Source organism: Petromyzon marinus, chromosome 41 (assembly GCF_048934315.1).
Source record: "Petromyzon marinus isolate PM22_M1 ecotype Great Lakes invasive population chromosome 41, UKy_Petmar_22M1.pri1.0, whole genome shotgun sequence".
NCBI classification, from domain to species: Eukaryota; Metazoa; Chordata; class Hyperoartia; order Petromyzontiformes; family Petromyzontidae; genus Petromyzon; species Petromyzon marinus.
In genome coordinates, this window is record NC_133707.1 from 1384203 (window position 1) to 1406086 (window position 21884).

At 44.2% G+C, this 21884-nt stretch overlaps 1 protein-coding gene across 1 annotated transcript in view; it reads right to left on the reverse strand.

Moving 5' to 3' along the window:
* LOC116950875 (putative glycine N-acyltransferase-like protein 1B) overlaps positions 1–21884 on the reverse strand; it is a 94276-nt gene that overhangs the window by 8476 nt on the left and 63916 nt on the right. Inside the window, exons 2-3 of the mRNA XM_032968998.2 lie at positions 2001–2086; positions 1091–1198 (exon numbers count right to left, since the gene is read on the reverse strand). Of these exons, the coding sequence (XP_032824889.1) occupies positions 1091–1198; positions 2001–2078 (186 nt within the window). The 5' untranslated portion in view covers positions 2079–2086. The remainder of the gene's footprint in view (positions 1–1090; positions 1199–2000; positions 2087–21884) is intronic.

Here is a 21884-nt window from a genome sequence, read left to right on the forward strand (position 1 = left end):
GCGTGGTGCTGGCCACCCACGTGTGCCGTGCCGGCCTTCAGAGGTGCTTGCTAAACAGCACTTGCCCCAACAGTCTGTTCAGGCTATCGGGGGGATCTTTGTCTTTGTGTAGGCAGTTGTGGTGACTCATTGTGCCCCTTTCTACATGCAAGCCAGTATCAGGACTCAAGTGAAAATAAAACTGACTTTTTTCTATTTATGGTACGTCATTTTGTTTTATTTACCGTGTAGTGTTATTAAAGTGTTACATGTGTTGTGACTGTGGTTGTCACTGTATGGTGCCGGAGCTTATGAAGCCACGATGGATAATGTGTTGTCATTATGGGCAGCCCGGGTTACAGGGTGTAGTACCACCAGCCCTAGCGGGGCTTGGGTGGCACCGCGAGCAGTGTGCGGTGTGGGCTCCCGGTAAGGGAGCGAGAGGGAGCGTCAGCCAGCCAGGGTTACGTTGGGGCATGATACGCTGGTTGACCTGCCCACACGTGACCCGATGATATTGCAGGGGGGCCACCGGTGGACGGGGGCCGCGGGGCGGTCACGTGGTCCAAAAGAGCTCTCGGGAACCTTCGAGAAAGAGCTCGAGAGACCTGGAAGGTGGGCGGGGCGAAGGGTGGAGACAGCCCCAGCACCCGGCCAGGGGGCATATAACGAGGGCCCCGTGAGGAGCTCGAGGTTCTTCGTGTGCTGGTGTTACGAAGATCCACGTCGGGGAGAAGAAGGCTCTAACAAACGCGGTCCGGGACCCAGCTTGTGGTCCGGACCGGGATAGCGAACTGTGTATTCTGCCATAGCGTGGTTAGATGGGCATTCGAGGCCCGAGTGTAGATCGTGTTATGTTGCGTGCTGTTGTATAATAAATAGTGTTGCTCCCAAGATAACGTCTACGACTCAGTTGGACTCACTACACATGTAAATGTACAATATTTTTTCTGCTTCATGAGTTTATCTTATCTTAACAATGCTTTTCTTTGAACCATAATATATTTCATAACACTGACCGAATTGGCATTTAAATCAGGAACGAATTATGTTCATAAGTCGAGCATTACCCGCTACTGGTCAACCCACCCATGCCCCAAATATAACTCACCTGCTCCCTTGGCTGTACAACTACGGCTTGAAAGTTTGGCCAGGAGTCCACGTAAATGTCCGAGGGTCCGGACATGCCTTTCAGTCCAAAGTACAACCTCCCATACGTCTACAGAAACATGATAGTTAATTAGTTGACCTATTTAGAGATTCAGATGATGGTGAGGATGGAGGAGTTGATGACAATGATTGAACACGATAGATGACAACACTGCATACTGACAGAAGACTTAACAGATAATGAAACGTTATGGTGATGGAGGTTTAAGATGGTTTTGAATATGTTCAATATAGATAGATGATGAAGACTTTGATTAGAGAAGGATGAAGATCAGGTATATGTGATGATGATGGATTATGAAGATTAATAAGATGGTCATAAAAGGTGGAGATTGTGGTGATGATTTATTTCCTATGCTTGCCTACTCAGGAAAGCCTGGAGTGAGTCAGGACTATTTCAGCTTTTGGAGTAAGACAATGAGAGAGGTATTTGATGATGGCAAACTTGGATGATAATAAGATTGAAGATAACGTGCGATGAAGACGGTGCAGTTCCGCTGCACGTTACTTGCCACGCCAATCAGGGACATATTACCGCACTACCGTGAGAGGAAGAGCGCTAGTAATCCACACACTGAGGCCACCATACCTCTGCTAAGTGGGGCGCACAGCATAGTACAGTACAACTGCATTTTTATCGCATTGCCTTCTGCTGCCCATAACGGAGCTCTTGCACCACCCTGCAGCACCTGTGTTATGCGTGGTGGTTGCCCATCCAAGCACTGTCCGGGCTCAACTCTTGCTTAGCTTCTAAGTTGTGATGAGATTGGTTTCATTCGGGGTGGTTTGGTCACGGGCAATGAAACAAAGCTCCAGTTAACAACCAAGCAGGTGCTGCTGAGTTCACTCGCCTTGGCAGAGTGAGGAAGACGGCGAGACAAGGCCACCATCAGCTCCCTCAAATGCTCTCTGCTGCGCAGAATGATCATTTTCTTGTCTGCGAGACCATGGTCAGAGGATGGATTACACACATTCACGTAGTACCAAACTAAACAGGAGCAATTGGCTGGTTACGAAATATGGATACAGGCAGTCTTCTACTCATGAACACCCTCGCTTACGAACCAGCTGGATATGTTTGTCGGATTGGCTGACCCCGCCTACAACTCCCGTTGGTGCGGGAGCGGTGGAGCCTGGGCCGGGTACCACGCCAGTGCTGGGCGCCATTTTTGCCCGGGGAGGGCATGGCATGGCTGGCGAGCGCCATTTTGCAGAGAGCACGGCACAGCGCTGCATGTCATCCGGTTGTTTTTTATGCCCACGAACACGGTCCGAGACATGTCGCTTAGTTTCCCCAATGTAACTACTGCCGCAGACACAGCTTAGTTTGTAGACGCCAGAGTTTGCATATCAGGGATCCTATCCTTCACAGATGGGATCAGATCACGAATTTTATGTACTGTGTTAAATCGAGCCTGGATCTTGTGTTTGCTCAAGATTTTGGAAATCTTTTTGGTGACCCCTAGCTATGTATGGCAAGGTGATGGTTTTGATTGGGTCCTCAGATGGTTCTTTCCCAACGGTTGGGGTGGTGGCTTTACGGATTGTGTGGTCCAAATATCCATTCATCTTGAGAACTTGGTGCACGGGTTTCAGTTCACTGGCTAGGTGATGATGGTTGGAGATGCATCGAGTCAGGTTTTAGGTAGGCATCCATATGAGTTGCTATCCTGTAGACAGTGTCCCATTGAGCCATCTGGTCTCTTTTCGAAAAGAACATCCAAAGATGGCAGCTTGCCATCCTTTTCCAACTCCATGGTGAATTTGATGGCTGGGTGTATGGAATTAGTGTGGTTGAGGAATTGGTTCAGAGCTGGTCGGCCATGTGGCCAGATGACGAACGTGTCATGTACGTACCTCTTCCACAAGGACGGGCGTAGAGTGGATGCCTGGATGGCGACTGTCTCAAAATTTTCCATGAAAACATTGGCTCCAACCGGAGATAAGGGAGAGCCCATTGGGGTGCCTTCAACTTGTTTGTAAAATGTTCCATTCCAGATGAAGTATGTACTGGTGAGGCAGTGTCTAAGCAGGGCCAGTACATCAGCATTCAATCCTTGTTGGACTAAATCTTCAATGATTGCAATGGTGTCGGACACAGGAACTTTGGTGAACAAAGAAACTACGTCGAAACTAACGAGCAAATCACCTGGAGATAGTGAGATGTCCTTAATTAAGGATACCAAGTGAGCTAAGTACAGATGAGGTGGTGTTAACAGTGAATGGTTGTAAGGTCTCAGACAGAAACCGGGCCAGTTTGTCGGTGGGTGAGTCAATGGTGGAGACGATGGCACGAAGGGGTGTCCCTTCTTTATGGATTTTTGGTAAGCCATACAATCTGGGAGGTCTAGCAGCAGAGGGTTTTAAGGAAAACCGTTTGGTTTGTTCAATTAATGAAGCCGGATCAGTGACGATACTGCTAGTGTAAGGGCCTCCACTCAAGGGAGCTCGAGAGCCCCTCTATGAGTTGTTTAACCAGCTCTTCCTTGCTGTTGGGGATTCCGTACCTACACTTTACCCCACCACACATGACCTGCCAATGAACCGCAATGTACCCATTTTTACTGCTCGGTGGACAGACGCCTGGGAGTGGATTTCAGAATTCGAATTTTTATTTATACTGGAGGAATCTGATGAGCTATAAAGCTCTTTTTCACAGATGTCCAGTCGACTCACAGATGTCCAGTAGTTTTAATTAATACATGTATTACACTTACAACAGTTGTTTCAATTGTCAAGCCAGGAGATCGAAGCCCACAAACGACCTCTGGGATAGCAAGTACGGTACGTACTATGCAGTGTGCCAACCATCCCACCATGCCATCAATTAACACAGTGGCATAAATATCAGAGCACATTTCCAGATGTTTGGCGGTCGTATATCATAGGCCACTTTAGAGATCCCTCATTAATATAAACTTGTACGTAATGTATTTATAATTAATTATAGCTTCATATGCTACAGGATGAAAGCTTAATTTACACCCAATTGTATTTCCCGCAATTATGTATCCCCTCCAAAATGTTTGGCTGGGTCTGCTACTGCACGTTATAGTTTCATACCTTTGTTATTATTCCCAACAAAATTATTCCCAACAAACAAAACAAATAAAATAAACGATGCATTAAAACTTCCATAGAAAGCAGTAGTTTTGCATATTAATTCCGTGCATTATTACATGTACACAATTTAAAATAAAAACAAGCACAACTTAAATTTTGATTTAAAGCTTTCAAGACTGCAGTAATTCATATTCTTAGCTCTTTCGGTAAAGTCACGTTGAAGGGAAACAATAAAATAATAAAATATAGCAATAAAATATATATTATTATTTTATTGTTTCCCTTCAACGTAACTTTACCGAAAGAGCTAAGAATAAGCACAACTTACTTTTGTTAACCTGAATAGTGCGTGTGATCTCGAGTGTTGGAAATCCTTGATGTCACTTCCTTTGTCGAGAAGAACAGGGCAATATTTCCTCGTCCAGCAGTCTACATGCAGTTTATATGAGGACTCCGCTAATATGCTAATGTAACTACACTTGTCCGCTGTTCCATAGTTAAACGGAAAATTACTGTTTAAATTTCTGCAACTGATTCACTGGGATAAGACATGCGTAGCCCATGTTAAATTAAAATACGATGGCATTTTCTAGCTCTAACCCCATTATCACAAAAGATCATCATCAGCCATTCTGAATCTACTGCTGGGAAAAAAAAAAACTTATCTTTTGACACGGTTGTGATGTAACAATCGATGTGGCTCTTCGCGTCCTATACTTCATCATGCTGGTTAGTGCCGGTTGATAAAGACGGTGAGCATAAATGTGGGAACATAGAAGTACAATACAACGATTATTTTCGCACCTGATAGGCTCACAGTGATGACATGACCTTTACTCCTCTATTTAAGACCGAAACAGGACTTCTTAAAAATTATGGCGATCACCTGATGAAGCTGATGTAATCACCAGCGAAACGTCGTACTCTAAATGTAGATGTTGTGGGTTTACTCTCAAACACACCGTTGTGCTGAAGTAATAACTAATTGGCACGTGTTGTTTTCATGTCAAACCTTACTAATTGGCTGACGGGTGGTAGCAGGTTTAACGACACATTTATTGTTACACGATCTAACCCATATTAACTGTTGGTGCATTCCAGGTGATTTGGCCATAGGGCAAATGTTAAATGTACGACTCTTTCTGACTTTAATACAGGTTTAAGATGTTGAAACACCAAATAGACAACCTATGGATATACATAACGTCTGTATTAATCACACATACGTGTGGTAAAACATACGAACAAATATGCGTTGGTACAATGATGTATGCATTGTGATCTTGATTCTGCCAAAAAGGGTCCCATTGATATATATATGGGGCTAGTTTGTTGTTTAAATTAGCCCCACCTCTGTCTACTTTTAAATATAAATTGCACATCACAGTTAAGTATTTGGTAGGTTGTAAGTGGTGGGATAAAGTGTGGGTAGTCAGCTCTTTCAAAACTTCTGGCCAGTGTGGAAGAGTAGGGCAAATTACAATAGTAAGAGGGTCTCTAGTGCTCTATAACAGATGTGCTTCACCAGCAGTGCCATAATGAAGCAATTGCAGGGCTGCACCATTACATATAAATACTCATTCTTAGACACGTGATTCAGTGCATGTGTAGTGTAATAGCGCCGGCTGCTGGGCAGCAGCAGCAACTGTGGTGGACAGAGTACACACGCCGGTGAGCGTGTGTTGGGGTGTGTTGGCAGGGCGGAGGAAATGGTGCAAACGTCACAGACAACCCCATCTGGAAGCCCCTGGAACCCGTTAGTGGGTTCGAGAAGGGAGGCGTGGCCAGGGCGGAGTTAGGCCACACTGGGAGGATAAAAGGAGCCGAAAGCGGGAGCTCGAGGCTGCCGGTTCTGGGATTGGATTTGTCTCGTCGTTGCTGTCGTCTCGTCGCCATCGTCGCTGCCATCTTCGCTAGATATTGCGCTGCTAGAAGTTGGCTGTCTCAGTCAGCGCCGTCAGACCGTGAATGTTCTGAATAAAATAAGTTGCCTCGTCCCCGAATCGCTGACACTACACATGTAAGTGAAGAGGAGTCCAGCAGGAAGTCAGTGAGCTTATGAGCTTTTTAATCAGCCAGCATAGAAGGCACATGCAGTCTTAACGTACTTACACAAAGGCGCCTGATCAATCATTTACCTGTACTTTTGTGTCCTCTATCCAAACCACTCATGCTTTAACCACCAATCATAATTCAGCTACTTTACCTGCCCTCAATCGACACCGTCTCCTTCTTTGAGTGTTGGCGGTCTTTCTCCCCAAAATCCTCTCTGATATAATCACCTTTGAATACCGTGACGCTTCCCCAATCAGGTGCACACTCCAGAGAAAAGTATTTGGGGTGTTTAGGTTAAAGCCCGGTTTTGATATAATTTCCTAACTGAATTAATTTTAAACAATGCAGCCGTCAAGCCGCCATTTGGCCGTGGAGAGTAGTTAATGATATAATTTTCAATTATATAATGCGAGGTGACTTAGCCTGTCATTCCTCCGGAGTCAATATAATGATTCGAGGATGATCTCTACCACAGCTTTACAAATGGGTGCTGAGATAACGCAGGAGTCCGATCTTGCAACCACAGACCTGCCCGCAGATAATAGACATGTCTTCGCAGGTCATGTCCCTGCTGGCTGGGGGTTCTTTCCCTGTCCTTCATTCCTGGTCTCTCTCTCTCTTTTCAGTTATGAGGGCTAGAGCGCTTCTCTTCGAAGCGGGCCACTGCCTGATGGGAGGATGTGCCGCTATTGAGGTCGGTTGGTGGCTTGCTCCTCCCAGCTTGTAATGTCCACATCAGATTTCCTGAGATACACTTTCTGTGTGTATTTGTAGCATTTCCTCTGATTACCACAGGATCTCTGATCGTGGGTGAGCTGGGAGTAGAGGGTTTATCTGGAGAGACAGGATTCTGGCATCCGCACAAAATGTCCTGTCCAGCGAAGTTGGTGCAATGAAGAACAGTGCCTCAATGCTGGTGACATTGGCTTCAGTGAGGATGCTGGCATTAGTGTGGTCAGTGTATGATGTGAGTGAGTCAGTGTATGATGTGTGAGTCAGTGTATGATGTGTGAGTCAGTGTATGTGTGAGTGAGTCAGTGTATGGTGTGAGTCAGTGTATGATGTGTGAGTGAGTCAGTGTATGATGTGTGAGTGAGTCAGTGTATGATGTGTGAGTGAGTCAGTGTATGATGTGTGAGTGAGTCAGTGCATGATGTGTGAGTCAGTGTATGATGTGTGAGTGAGTCAGTGTATGATGAGTGAGTGAGTGTATGATGTGTGAGTCAGTGTATGATGTGTGAGTGGGTCAGTACATGATGTGTGAGTCAGTGTATGATGTGTGAGTGTATGATGTGTGAGTCAGTGTATGATGTGTGAGTGAGTCAGTGTATAATGTGTGAGTGAGTCAGTGTATGATGAGTGAGTGAGTCAGTGTATGATGTGTGAATGAGTCAGTGTATAATGAGTGAGTCAGTGTATGATGTGTGAGTCAGTGTATGATGTGCGAGTCAGTGTATAATGTGTGAGTCAGTGTATGATGTGTGAGTCAGTGCATGATGTGTGAGTGAGTCAGTGCATGATGTGTGAGTCAGTGTATGATGTGTGAGTCAGTGTATTATGTGTGAGTCAGTGTATGATGTGTGAGTGAGTCAGTGTATGATGTGTGAGTGAGTCAGTGTATGATGAGTGAGTGAGTCAGTGTATGATGTGTGAGTGAGTCAGTGTATGATGAGTGAGTGAGTCAGTGTATGATGTGTGAGTCAGTGTATGATGTGTGAGTCAGTGTATGCTGTGTGAGTCAGTGTATGATGTGTGAGTGAGTCAGTGCATGATGTGAGTCAGTGTATGATGTGTGACTCAGTGCATGATGTGTGAGTGAGTCAGTGTATGATGTGAGTGAGTCAGTGTATGATGTGAGTCAGTGTATGATGTGTGAGTGAGTCAGTGTATGATGTGTGAGTCAGTGTGATGTGTGAGTGAGTCAGTGTATGATGAGTGAGTGAGTCAGTGTATGATGAGTGAGTCAGTGTATGGTGTGCGAGTGAGTCAGTGTATGTTGTGTGAGTGAGTCAGTGTATGATGTGTGAGTGAGTCAGTGTATGATGTGTGAGTGAGTCAGTGTATGATGTGTGAGTGAGTCAGTGTATGATGTATGAGTCAGTGTATGATATGTGAGTCAGTGTATGTGTGAGTGAGTCAGTGCATGATGTATGAGTGAGTCAGTGTATGATGAGTGAGTGAGTCAGTGTATGATGAGTGAGTGAGTCAATGTATCATGAGTGAGTCAGTGTATGATGTGTGAGTGAGTCAGTGCATGATTTGTGAGTCAGTGTATGATGTGAGTCAGTGTATGATGTGTGAGTCAGTGTATGATGTGAGTCAGTGTATGATGTGTGAGTCAGTGTATGATGTGTGAGTCAGTGTATGATGTGTGAGTCAGTGTATGTGTGAGTGAGTCAGTGTATGGTGTGAGTCAGTGTATGTGTGAGTGAGTCAGTGTATGATGTGTGAGTGAGTCAGTGTATGATGTGTGAGTGAGTCAGTGCATGATGTGTGAGTCAGTGTATGATGTGTGAGTGAGTCAGTGTATGATGAGTGAGTGTATGATGTGTGAGTCAGTGTATGATGTGTGAGTCAGTGTATGATGTGTGAGTGAGTCAGTACATGATGTGTGAGTCAGTGTATGATGTGTGAGTGTATGATGTGTGAGTCAGCGTATGATGTGTGAGTGAGTCAGTGTATGATGTGTGAGTGAGTCAGTGTATGATGAGTGAGTGAGTCAGTGTATGATGTGTGAATGAGTCAGTGTATAATGAGTGAGTCAGTGTATGATGTGTGAGTCAGTGTATGATGTGTGAGTCAGTGTATGATGTGTGAGTCAGTGTATGATGTGTGAGTCAGTGCATGATGTGTGAGTGAGTCAGTGCATGATGTGCGAGTCAGTGTATGATGTGTGAGTCAGTGTATGATGTGTGAGTCAGTGTATGATGTGTGAGTGAGTCAGTGTATGATGTGTGAGTGAGTCAGTGTATGATGAGTGAGTGAGTCAGTGTATGATGTGTGAGTGAGTCAGTGTATGATGTGTGAGTGAGTCAGTGTATGATGAGTGAGTGAGTGTATGATGTGTGAGTCAGTGTATGATGTGTGAGTGAGTCAGTACATGATGTGTGAGTCAGTGTATGATGTGTGAGTGTATGATGTGTGAGTCAGTGTATGATGTGTGAGTGAGTCAGTGTATGATGTGTGAGTGAGTCAGTGTATGATGAGTGAGTGAGTCAGTGTATGATGTGTGAATGAGTCAGTGTATAATGAGTGAGTCAGTGTATGATGTGTGAGTCAGTGTATGATGTGCGAGTCAGTGTATAATGTGTGAGTCAGTGTATGATGTGTGAGTCAGTGCATGATGTGTGAGTGAGTCAGTGCATGATGTGTGAGTCAGTGTATGATGTGTGAGTCAGTGTATGATGTGTGAGTCAGTGTATGATGTGTGAGTCAGTGTATGATGTGTGAGTCAGTGTATGATGTGTGAGTCAGTGTATGATGTGTGAGTCAGTGTATGATGTGTGAGTGAGTCAGTGCATGTGAGTAAGTGTATGATGTGTGAGTCAGTGCATGATGTGTGAGTGAGTCAGTGTATGATGTGAGTGAGTCAGTGTATGATGTGAGTCAGTGTATGATGTGTGAGTGAGTCAGTGTATGATGTGTGAGTCAGTGTGATGTGTGAGTGAGTCAGTGTATGATGAGTGAGTGAGTCAGTGTATGATGAGTGAGTCAGTGTATGGTGTGCGAGTGAGTCAGTGTATGGTGTGTGAGTGAGTCAGTGTATGATGTGTGAGTGAGTCAGTGTATGATGTGTGAGTGAGTCAGTGTATGATGTGTGAGTGAGTCAGTGTATGATGTATGAGTCAGTGTATGATGTGTGAGTCAGTGTATGTGTGAGTGAGTCAGTGCATGATGTATGAGTGAGTCAGTGTATGATGAGTGAGTGAGTCAGTGTATGATGAGTGAGTGAGTCAGTGTATCATGAGTGAGTCAGTGTATGATGTGTGAGTGAGTCAGTGCATGATTTGTGAGTCAGTGTATGATGTGAGTCAGTGTATGATGTGTGAGTCAGTGTATGATGTGAGTCAGTGTATGATGTGTGAGTCAGTGTATGATGTGTGAGTCAGTGTATGATGTGTGAGTCAGTGTATGTGTGAGTGAGTCAGTGTATGGTGTGAGTCAGTGTATGTGTGAGTGAGTCAGTGTATGATGTGTGAGTGAGTCAGTGTATGATGTGTGAGTGAGTCAGTGCATGATGTGTGAGTCAGTGTATGATGTGTGAGTGAGTCAGTGTATGATGAGTGAGTGTATGATGTGTGAGTCAGTGTATGATGTGTGAGTGAGTCAGTACATGATGTGTGAGTCAGTGTATGATGTGTGAGTGTATGATGTGTGAGTCAGTGTATGATGTGTGAGTGAGTCAGTGTATGATGTGTGAGTGAGTCAGTGTATGATGAGTGAGTGAGTCAGTGTATGATGTGTGAATGAGTCAGTGTATAATGAGTGAGTCAGTGTATGATGTGTGAGTCAGTGTATGATGTGTGAGTCAGTGTATGATGTGTGAGTCAGTGCATGATGTGTGAGTGAGTCAGTGCATGATGTGTGAGTCAGTGCATGATGTGTGAGTCAGAGTATGATGTGTGAGTCAGTGTATGATGTGTGAGTGAGTCAGTGTATGATGTGTGAGTGAGTCAGTGTATGATGAGTGAGTGAGTCAGTGTATGATGTGTGTGTGAGTCAGTGTATGATGAGTGAGTGAGTCAGTGTATGATGTGAGTGAGTCAGTGTATGATGTGAGTGAGTCAGTGTATGATGTGAGTCAGTGTATGATGTGTGAGTCAGTGCATGATGTGTGAGTGAGTCAGTGCATGATGTGAGTCAGTGTATGATGTGTGAGTGAGTCAGTGTATGATGTGTGAGTCAGTGTGATGTGTGAGTGAGTCAGTGTATGATGAGTGAGTGAGTCAGTGTATGATGAGTGAGTCAGTGTATGGTGTGCGAGTGAGTCAGTGTATGGTGTGTGAGTGAGTCAGTGTATGATGTATGAGTCAGTGTATGATGTGTGAGTCAGTGTATGATGTGAGTGAGTCAGTGTATGATGTGTGAGTCAGTGTATGATGTGTGAGTCAGTGTATGCTGTGTGAGTCAGTGTATGATGTGTGAGTGAGTCAGTGCATGATGTGAGTCAGTGTATGATGTGTGAGTCAGTGCATGATGTGTGAGTGAGTCAGTGTATGATGTGAGTGAGTCAGTGTATGATGTGAGTCAGTGTATGATGTGTGAGTGAGTCAGTGTATGATGTGTGAGTCAGTGTGATGTGTGAGTGAGTCAGTGTATGATGAGTGAGTGAGTCAGTGTATGATGAGTGAGTCAGTGTATGGTGTGCGAGTGAGTCAGTGTATGGTGTGTGAGTGAGTCAGTGTATGATGTGTGAGTGAGTCAGTGTATGATGTGTGAGTGAGTCAGTGTATGATGTGTGAGTGAGTCAGTGTATGATGTATGAGTCAGTGTATGATGTGTGAGTCAGTGTATGTGTGAGTGAGTCAGTGCATGATGTATGAGTGAGTCAGTGTATGATGAGTGAGTGAGTCAGTGTATGATGAGTGAGTGAGTCAGTGTATCATGAGTGAGTCAGTGTATGGTGTGTGAGTGAGTCAGTGTATGATGTGTGAGTGAGTCAGTGTATGATGTGTGAGTGAGTCAGTGTATGATGTGTGAGTGAGTCAGTGTATGATGTATGAGTCAGTGTATGATGTGTGAGTCAGTGTATGTGTGAGTGAGTCAGTGCATGATGTATGAGTGAGTCAGTGTATGATGAGTGAGTGAGTCAGTGTATGATGAGTGAGTGAGTCAGTGTATCATGAGTGAGTCAGTGTATGATGTGTGAGTGAGTCAGTGCATGATTTGTGAGTCAGTGTATGATGTGAGTCAGTGTATGATGTGTGAGTCAGTGTATGATGTGAGTCAGTGTATGATGTGTGAGTCAGTGTATGATGTGTGAGTCAGTGTATGATGTGTGAGTCAGTGTATGTGTGAGTGAGTCAGTGTATGGTGTGAGTCAGTGTATGTGTGAGTGAGTCAGTGTATGATGTGTGAGTGAGTCAGTGTATGATGTGTGAGTGAGTCAGTGCATGATGTGTGAGTCAGTGTATGATGTGTGAGTGAGTCAGTGTATGATGAGTGAGTGTATAATGTGTGAGTCAGTGTATAATGTGTGAGTGAGTCAGTACATGATGTGTGAGTCAGTGTATGATGTGTGAGTGTATGATGTGTGAGTCAGTGTATGATGTGTGAGTGAGTCAGTGTATGATGTGTGAGTGAGTCAGTGTATGATGAGTGAGTGAGTCAGTGTATGATGTGTGAATGAGTCAGTGTATAATGAGTGAGTCAGTGTATGATGTGTGAGTCAGTGTATGATGTGTGAGTCAGCGTATGATGTGTGAGTGTATGATGTGTGAGTCAGTGTATGATGAGTGAGTGAGTCAGTGTATGATGAGTGAGTCAGTGTATGGTGTGCGAGTGAGTCAGTGTATGGTGTGTGAGTGAGTCAGTGTATGATGTATGAGTCAGTGTATGATGTGTGAGTCAGTGTATGTGTGAGTGAGTCAGTGCATGATGTATGAGTGAGTCAGTGTATGATGAGTGAGTGAGTCAGTGTATGATGTGAGTGAGTCAGTGTATGATGTGTGAGTCAGTGTATGATGTGTGAGTCAGTGTATGCTGTGTGAGTCAGTGTATGATGTGTGAGTGAGTCAGTGCATGATGTGAGTCAGTGTATGATGTGTGAGTCAGTGCATGATGTGTGAGTGAGTCAGTGTATGATGTGAGTGAGTCAGTGTATGATGTGAGTCAGTGTATGATGTGTGAGTGAGTCAGTGTATGATGTGTGAGTCAGTGTGATGTGTGAGTGAGTCAGTGTATGATGAGTGAGTGAGTCAGTGTATGATGAGTGAGTCAGTGTATGGTGTGCGAGTGAGTCAGTGTATGGTGTGTGAGTGAGTCAGTGTATGATGTGTGAGTGAGTCAGTGTATGATGTGTGAGTGAGTCAGTGTATGATGTGTGAGTGAGTCAGTGTATGATGTATGAGTCAGTGTAAGATGTGTGAGTCAGTGTATGTGTGAGTGAGTCAGTGCATGATGTATGAGTGAGTCAGTGTATGATGAGTGAGTGAGTCAGTGTATGATGAGTGAGTGAGTCAGTGTATCATGAGTGAGTCAGTGTATGGTGTGTGAGTGAGTCAGTGTATGATGTGTGAGTGAGTCAGTGTATGATGTGTGAGTGAGTCAGTGTATGATGTGTGAGTGAGTCAGTGTATGATGTATGAGTCAGTGTATGATGTGTGAGTCAGTGTATGTGTGAGTGAGTCAGTGCATGATGTATGAGTGAGTCAGTGTATGATGAGTGAGTGAGTCAGTGTATGATGAGTGAGTGAGTCAGTGTATCATGAGTGAGTCAGTGTATGATGTGTGAGTGAGTCAGTGCATGATTTGTGAGTCAGTGTATGATGTGAGTCAGTGTATGATGTGTGAGTCAGTGTATGATGTGAGTCAGTGTATGATGTGTGAGTCAGTGTATGATGTGTGAGTCAGTGTATGATGTGTGAGTCAGTGTATGTGTGAGTGAGTCAGTGTATGGTGTGAGTCAGTGTATGTGTGAGTGAGTCAGTGTATGATGTGTGAGTGAGTCAGTGTATGATGTGTGAGTGAGTCAGTGCATGATGTGTGAGTCAGTGTATGATGAGTGAGTGAGTCAGTGTATGATGTGTGTGTGAGTCAGTGTATGATGAGTGAGTGAGTCAGTGTATGATGTGAGTGAGTCAGTGTATGATGTGAGTGAGTCAGTGTATGATGTGAGTCAGTGTATGATGTGTGAGTCAGTGCATGATGTGTGAGTGAGTCAGTGCATGATGTGATTCAGTGTATGATGTGTGAGTGAGTCAGTGTATGATGTGTGAGTCAGTGTGATGTGTGAGTGAGTCAGTGTATGATGAGTGAGTGAGTCAGTGTATGATGAGTGAGTCAGTGTATGGTGTGCGAGTGAGTCAGTGTATGGTGTGTGAGTGAGTCAGTGTATGATGTATGAGTCAGTGTATGATGTGTGAGTCAGTGTATGTGTGAGTGAGTCAGTGCATGATGTATGAGTGAGTCAGTGTATGATGAGTGAGTGAGTCAGTGTATGATGTGAGTGAGTCAGTGTATGATGTGTGAGTCAGTGTATGATGTGTGAGTCAGTGTATGCTGTGTGAGTCAGTGTATGATGTGTGAGTGAGTCAGTGCATGATGTGAGTCAGTGTATGATGTGTGAGTCAGTGCATGATGTGTGAGTGAGTCAGTGTATGATGTGAGTGAGTCAGTGTATGATGTGAGTCAGTGTATGATGTGTGAGTGAGTCAGTGTATGATGTGTGAGTCAGTGTGATGTGTGAGTGAGTCAGTGTATGATGAGTGAGTGAGTCAGTGTATGATGAGTGAGTCAGTGTATGGTGTGCGAGTGAGTCAGTGTATGGTGTGTGAGTGAGTCAGTGTATGATGTGTGAGTGAGTCAGTGTATGATGTGTGAGTGAGTCAGTGTATGATGTGTGAGTGAGTCAGTGTATGATGTATGAGTCAGTGTATGATGTGTGAGTCAGTGTATGTGTGAGTGAGTCAGTGCATGATGTATGAGTGAGTCAGTGTATGATGAGTGAGTGAGTCAGTGTATGATGAGTGAGTGAGTCAGTGTATCATGAGTGAGTCAGTGTATGGTGTGTGAGTGAGTCAGTGTATGATGTGTGAGTGAGTCAGTGTATGATGTGTGAGTGAGTCAGTGTATGATGTGTGAGTGAGTCAGTGTATGATGTATGAGTCAGTGTATGATGTGTGAGTCAGTGTATGTGTGAGTGAGTCAGTGCATGATGTATGAGTGAGTCAGTGTATGATGAGTGAGTGAGTCAGTGTATCATGAGTGAGTCAGTGTATGATGTGTGAGTGAGTCAGTGCATGATTTGTGAGTCAGTGTATGATGTGAGTCAGTGTATGATGTGTGAGTCAGTGTATGATGTGAGTCAGTGTATGATGTGTGAGTCAGTGTATGATGTGTGAGTCAGTGTATGATGTGTGAGTCAGTGTATGTGTGAGTGAGTCAGTGTATGGTGTGAGTCAGTGTATGTGTGAGTGAGTCAGTGTATGATGTGTGAGTGAGTCAGTGTATGATGTGTGAGTGAGTCAGTGCATGATGTGTGAGTCAGTGTATGATGTGTGAGTGAGTCAGTGTATGATGAGTGAGTGTATAATGTGTGAGTCAGTGTATGATGTGTGAGTGAGTCAGTACATGATGTGTGAGTCAGTGTATGATGTGTGAGTGTATGATGTGTGAGTCAGTGTATGATGTGTGAGTGAGTCAGTGTATGATGTGTGAGTGAGTCAGTGTATGATGAGTGAGTGAGTCAGTGTATGATGTGTGAATGAGTCAGTGTATAATGAGTGAGTCAGTGTATGATGTGTGAGTCAGTGTATGATGTGTGAGTCAGCGTATGATGTGTGAGTGTATGATGTGTGAGTCAGTGTATGATGAGTGAGTGAGTCAGTGTATGATGAGTGAGTCAGTGTATGGTGTGCGAGTGAGTCAGTGTATGGTGTGTGAGTGAGTCAGTGTATGATGTATGAGTCAGTGTATGATGTGTGAGTCAGTGTATGTGTGAGTGAGTCAGTGCATGATGTATGAGTGAGTCAGTGTATGATGAGTGAGTGAGTCAGTGTATGATGTGAGTGAGTCAGTGTATGATGTGTGAGTCAGTGTATGATGTGTGAGTCAGTGTATGCTGTGTGAGTCAGTGTATGATGTGTGAGTGAGTCAGTGCATGATGTGAGTCAGTGTATGATGTGTGAGTCAGTGCATGATGTGTGAGTGAGTCAGTGTATGATGTGAGTGAGTCAGTGTATGATGTGAGTCAGTGTATGATGTGTGAGTGAGTCAGTGTATGATGTGTGAGTCAGTGTGATGTGTGAGTGAGTCAGTGTATGATGAGTGAGTGAGTCAGTGTATGATGAGTGAGTCAGTGTATGGTGTGCGAGTGAGTCAGTGTATGGTGTGTGAGTGAGTCAGTGTATGATGTGTGAGTGAGTCAGTGTATGATGTGTGAGTGAGTCAGTGTATGATGTGTGAGTGAGTCAGTGTATGATGTATGAGTCAGTGTATGATGTGTGAGTCAGTGTATGTGTGAGTGAGTCAGTGCATGATGTATGAGTGAGTCAGTGTATGATGAGTGAGTGAGTCAGTGTATGATGAGTGAGTGAGTCAGTGTATCATGAGTGAGTCAGTGTATGGTGTGTGAGTGAGTCAGTGTATGATGTGTGAGTGAGTCAGTGTATGATGTGTGAGTGAGTCAGTGTATGATGTGTGAGTGAGTCAGTGTATGATGTATGAGTCAGTGTATGATGTGTGAGTCAGTGTATGTGTGAGTGAGTCAGTGCATGATGTATGAGTGAGTCAGTGTATGATGAGTGAGTGAGTCAGTGTATGATGAGTGAGTGAGTCAGTGTATCATGAGTGAGTCAGTGTATGATGTGTGAGTGAGTCAGTGCATGATTTGTGAGTCAGTGTATGATGTGAGTCAGTGTATGATGTGTGAGTCAGTGTATGATGTGAGTCAGTGTATGATGTGTGAGTCAGTGTATGATGTGTGAGTCAGTGTATGATGTGTGAGTCAGTGTATGTGTGAGTGAGTCAGTGTATGGTGTGAGTCAGTGTATGTGTGAGTGAGTCAGTGTATGATGTGTGAGTGAGTCAGTGTATGATGTGTGAGTGAGTCAGTGCATGATGTGTGAGTCAGTGTATGATGTGTGAGTGAGTCAGTGTATGATGAGTGAGTGTATAATGTGTGAGTCAGTGTATGATGTGTGAGTGAGTCAGTACATGATGTGTGAGTCAGTGTATGATGTGTGAGTGTATGATGTGTGAGTCAGTGTATGATGTGTGAGTGAGTCAGTGTATGATGTGTGAGTGAGTCAGTGTATGATGAGTGAGTGAGTCAGTGTATGATGTGTGAATGAGTCAGTGTATAATGAGTGAGTCAGTGTATGATGTGTGAGTCAGTGTATGATGTGTGAGTCAGCGTATGATGTGTGAGTCAGTGTATGATGTGTGAGTCAGCGCATGATGTGTGAGTGAGTCAGTGCATGATGTGTGAGTCAGTGCATGATGTGTGAGTCAGTGTATGATGTGTGAGTCAGTGTATGATGTGTGAGTGAGTCAGTGTATGATGTGTGAGTGAGTCAGTGTATGATGAGTGAGTGAGTCAGTGTATGATGTGTGAGTGAGTCAGTGTATGATGAGTGAGTGAGTCAGTGTATGATGTGAGTGAGTCAGTGTATGATGTGAGTGAGTCAGTGTATGATGTGAGTCAGTGTATGATGTGTGAGTCAGTGCATGATGTGTGAGTGAGTCAGTGCATGATGTGAGTCAGTGTATGATGTGTGAGTGATTCAGTGTATGATGTGTGAGTCAGTGTGATGTGTGAGTGAGTCAGTGTATGATGAGTGAGTGAGTCAGTGTATGATGAGTGAGTCAGTGTATGGTGTGCGAGTGAGTCAGTGTATGGTGTGTGAGTGAGTCAGTGTATGATGTATGAGTCAGTGTATGATGTGTGAGTCAGTGTATGTGTGAGTGAGTCAGTGCATGATGTATGAGTGAGTCAGTGTATGATGAGTGAGTGAGTCAGTGTATGATGTGAGTGAGTCAGTGTATGATGTGTGAGTCAGTGTATGATGTGTGAGTCAGTGTATGCTGTGTGAGTCAGTGTATGATGTGTGAGTCAGTGTATGATGTGTGAGTCAGTGTATGTGTGAGTGAGTCAGTGTATGGTGTGAGTCAGTGTATGTGTGAGTGAGTCAGTGTATGATGTGTGAGTGAGTCAGTGTATGATGTGTGAGTGAGTCAGTGCATGATGTGTGAGTCAGTGTATGATGTGTGAGTGAGTCAGTGTATGATGAGTGAGTGTATGATGTGTGAGTCAGTGTATGATGTGTGAGTGAGTCAGTACATGATGTGTGAGTCAGTGTATGATGTGTGAGTGTATGATGTGTGAGTCAGTGTATGATGTGTGAGTGAGTCAGTGTATGATGTGTGAGTGAGTCAGTGTATGATGAGTGAGTGAGTCAGTGTATGATGTGTGAATGAGTCAGTGTATAATGAGTGAGTCAGTGTATGATGTGTGAGTCAGTGTATGATGTGTGAGTCAGCGTATGATGTGTGAGTCAGTGTATGATGTGTGAGTCAGTGCATGATGTGTGAGTGAGTCAGTGCATGATGTGTGAGTCAGTGCATGATGTGTGAGTCAGTGTATGATGTGTGAGTCAGTGTATGATGTGTGAGTGAGTCAGTTTATGATGTGTGAGTGAGTCAGTGTATGATGAGTGAGTGAGTCAGTGTATGATGTGTGAGTGAGTCAGTGTATGATGAGTGAGTGAGTCAGTGTATGATGTGAGTGAGTCAGTGTATGATGTGAGTGAGTCAGTGTATGATGTGAGTCAGTGTATGATGTGTGAGTCAGTGCATGATGTGTGAGTGAGTCAGTGCATGATGTGAGTCAGTGTATGATGTGTGAGTGAGTCAGTGTATGATGTGTGAGTCAGTGTGATGTGTGAGTGAGTCAGTGTATGATGAGTGAGTGAGTCAGTGTATGATGAGTGAGTCAGTGTATGGTGTGCGAGTGAGTCAGTGTATGGTGTGTGAGTGAGTCAGTGTATGATGTATGAGTCAGTGTATGATGTGTGAGTCAGTGTATGTGTGAGTGAGTCAGTGCATGATGTATGAGTGAGTCAGTGTATGATGAGTGAGTGAGTCAGTGTATGATGTGAGTGAGTCAGTGTATGATGTGTGAGTCAGTGTATGATGTGTGAGTCAGTGTATGCTGTGTGAGTCAGTGTATGATGTGTGAGTGAGTCAGGGCATGATGTGAGTCAGTGTATGATGTGTGAGTCAGTGCATGATGTGTGAGTGAGTCAGTGTATGATGTGAGTGAGTCAGTGTATGATGTGAGTCAGTGTATGATGTGTGAGTGAGTCAGTGTATGATGTGTGAGTCAGTGTGATGTGTGAGTGAGTCAGTGTATGATGAGTGAGTGAGTCAGTGTATGATGAGAGAGTCAGTGTATGGTGTGCGAGTGAGTCAGTGTATGGTGTGTGAGTGAGTCAGTGTATGATGTGTGAGTGAGTCAGTGTATGATGTGTGAGTGAGTCAGTGTATGATGTGTGAGTGAGTCAGTGTATGATGTATGAGTCAGTGTATGATGTGTGAGTCAGTGTATGTGTGAGTGAGTCAGTGCATGATGTATGAGTGAGTCAGTGTATGATGAGTGAGTGAGTCAGTGTATGATGAGTGAGTGAGTCAGTGTATCATGAGTGAGTCAGTGTATGATGTGTGAGTGAGTCAGTGCATGATTTGTGAGTCAGTGTATGACGTGAGTCAGTGTATGATGTGTGAGTCAGTGTATGATGTGTGATTCAGTGTATGACGTGTGAGTCAGTGTATGTGTGAGTGAGTCAGTGTATGGTGTGAGTCAGTGTATGTGTGAGTGAGTCAGTGTATGATGTGTGAGTGAGTCAGTGTATGATGTGTGAGTGAGTCAGTGCATGATGTGTGAGTCAGTGTATGATGTGTGAGTGAGTCAGTGTATGATGAGTGAGTGTATGATGTGTGAGTCAGTGTATGATGTGTGAGTCAGTGTATGATGTGTGAGTGAGTCAGTACATGATGTGTGAGTCAGTGTATGATGTGTGAGTGTATGATGTGTGAGTCAGTGTATGATGTGTGAGTGAGTCAATGTATAATGTGTGAGTGAGTCAGTGTATGATGAGTGAGTGAGTCAGTGTATGATGTGTGAATGAGTCAGTGTATAATGAGTGAGTCAGTGTATGATGTGTGAGTCAGTGTATGATGTGTGAGTCAGTGTATGATGTGTGAGTCAGTGTATGATGTGTGAGTCAGTGCATGATGTGTGAGTGAGTCAGTGCATGATGTGCGAGTCAGTGTATGATGTGTGAGTCAGTGTATGATGTGTGAGTCAGTGTATGATGTGTGAGTGAGTCAGTGTATGATGTGTGAGTGAGTCAGTGTATGATGAGTGAGTGAGTCAGTGTATGATGTGTGAGTGAGTCAGTGTATGATGTGTGAGTGAGTCAGTGTATGATGAGTGAGTGAGTGTATGATGTGTGAGTCAGTGTATGATGTGTGAGTGAGTCAGTACATGATGTGTGAGTCAGTGTATGATGTGTGAGTGTATGATGTGTGAGTCAGTGTATGATGTGTGAGTGAGTCAGTGTATGATGTGTGAGTGAGTCAGTGTATGATGAGTGAGTGAGTCAGTGTATGATGTGTGAATGAGTCAGTGTATAATGAGTGAGTCAGTGTATGATGTGTGAGTCAGTGTATGATGTGCGAGTCAGTGTATAATGTGTGAGTCAGTGTATGATGTGTGAGTCAGTGCATGACGTGTGAGTGAGTCAGTGTATGATGTGAGTGAGTCAGTGTATGATGTGAGTCAGTGTATGATGTGTGAGTGAGTCAGTGTATGATGTGTGAGTCAGTGTGATGTGTGAGTGAGTCAGTGTATGATGAGTGAGTGAGTCAGTGTATGATGAGTGAGTCAGTGTATGGTGTGCGAGTGAGTCAGTGTATGGTGTGTGAGTGAGTCAGTGTATGATGTGTGAGTGAGTCAGTGTATGATGTGTGAGTGAGTCAGTGTATGATGTGTGAGTGAGTCAGTGTATGATGTATGAGTCAGTGTATGATGTGTGAGTCAGTGTATGTGTGAGTGAATCAGTGCATGATGTATGAGTGAGTCAGTGTATGATGAGTGAGTGAGTCAGTGTATGATGAGTGAGTGAGTCAGTGTATGATGAGTGAGTCAGTGTATGGTGTGCGAGTGAGTCAGTGTATGGTGTGTGAGTGAGTCAGTGTATGATGTGTGAGTGAGTCAGTGTATGATGTGTGAGTGAGTCAGTGTATGATGTGTGAGTCAGTGTGATGTGTGAGTGAGTCAGTGTATGATGAGTGAGTGAGTCAGTGTATGATGAGTGAGTCAGTGTATGGTGTGCGAGTGAGTCAGTGTATGGTGTGTGAGTGAGTCAGTGTATGATGTGTGAGTGAGTCAGTGTATGATGTGTGAGTGAGTCAGTGTATGATGTATGAGTCAGTGTATGATGTGTGAGTCAGTGTATGTGTGAGTGAGTCAGTACATGATGTATGAGTGAGTCAGTGTATGATGAGTGAGTGAGTCAGTGTATGATGAGTGAGTGAGTCAGTGTATCATGAGTGAGTCAGTGTATGATGTGTGAGTGAGTCAGTGCATGATTTGTGAGTCAGTGTATGATGTGAGTCAGTGTATGATGTGTGAGTCAGTGTATGATGTGTGAGTGAGTCAGTGTATGATGTGTGAGTGAGTCAGTGCATGATGTGTGAGTCAGTGTATGATGTGTGAGTGAGTCAGTGTATGATGAGTGAGTGTATGATGTGTGAGTCAGTGTATGATGTGTGAGTCAGTGTATGATGTGTGAGTGAGTCAGTACATGATGTGTGAGTCAGTGTATGATGTGTGAGTGTATGATATGTGACTCAGTGTATGATGTGTGAGTGAGTCAGTGTATGATGTGTGAGTG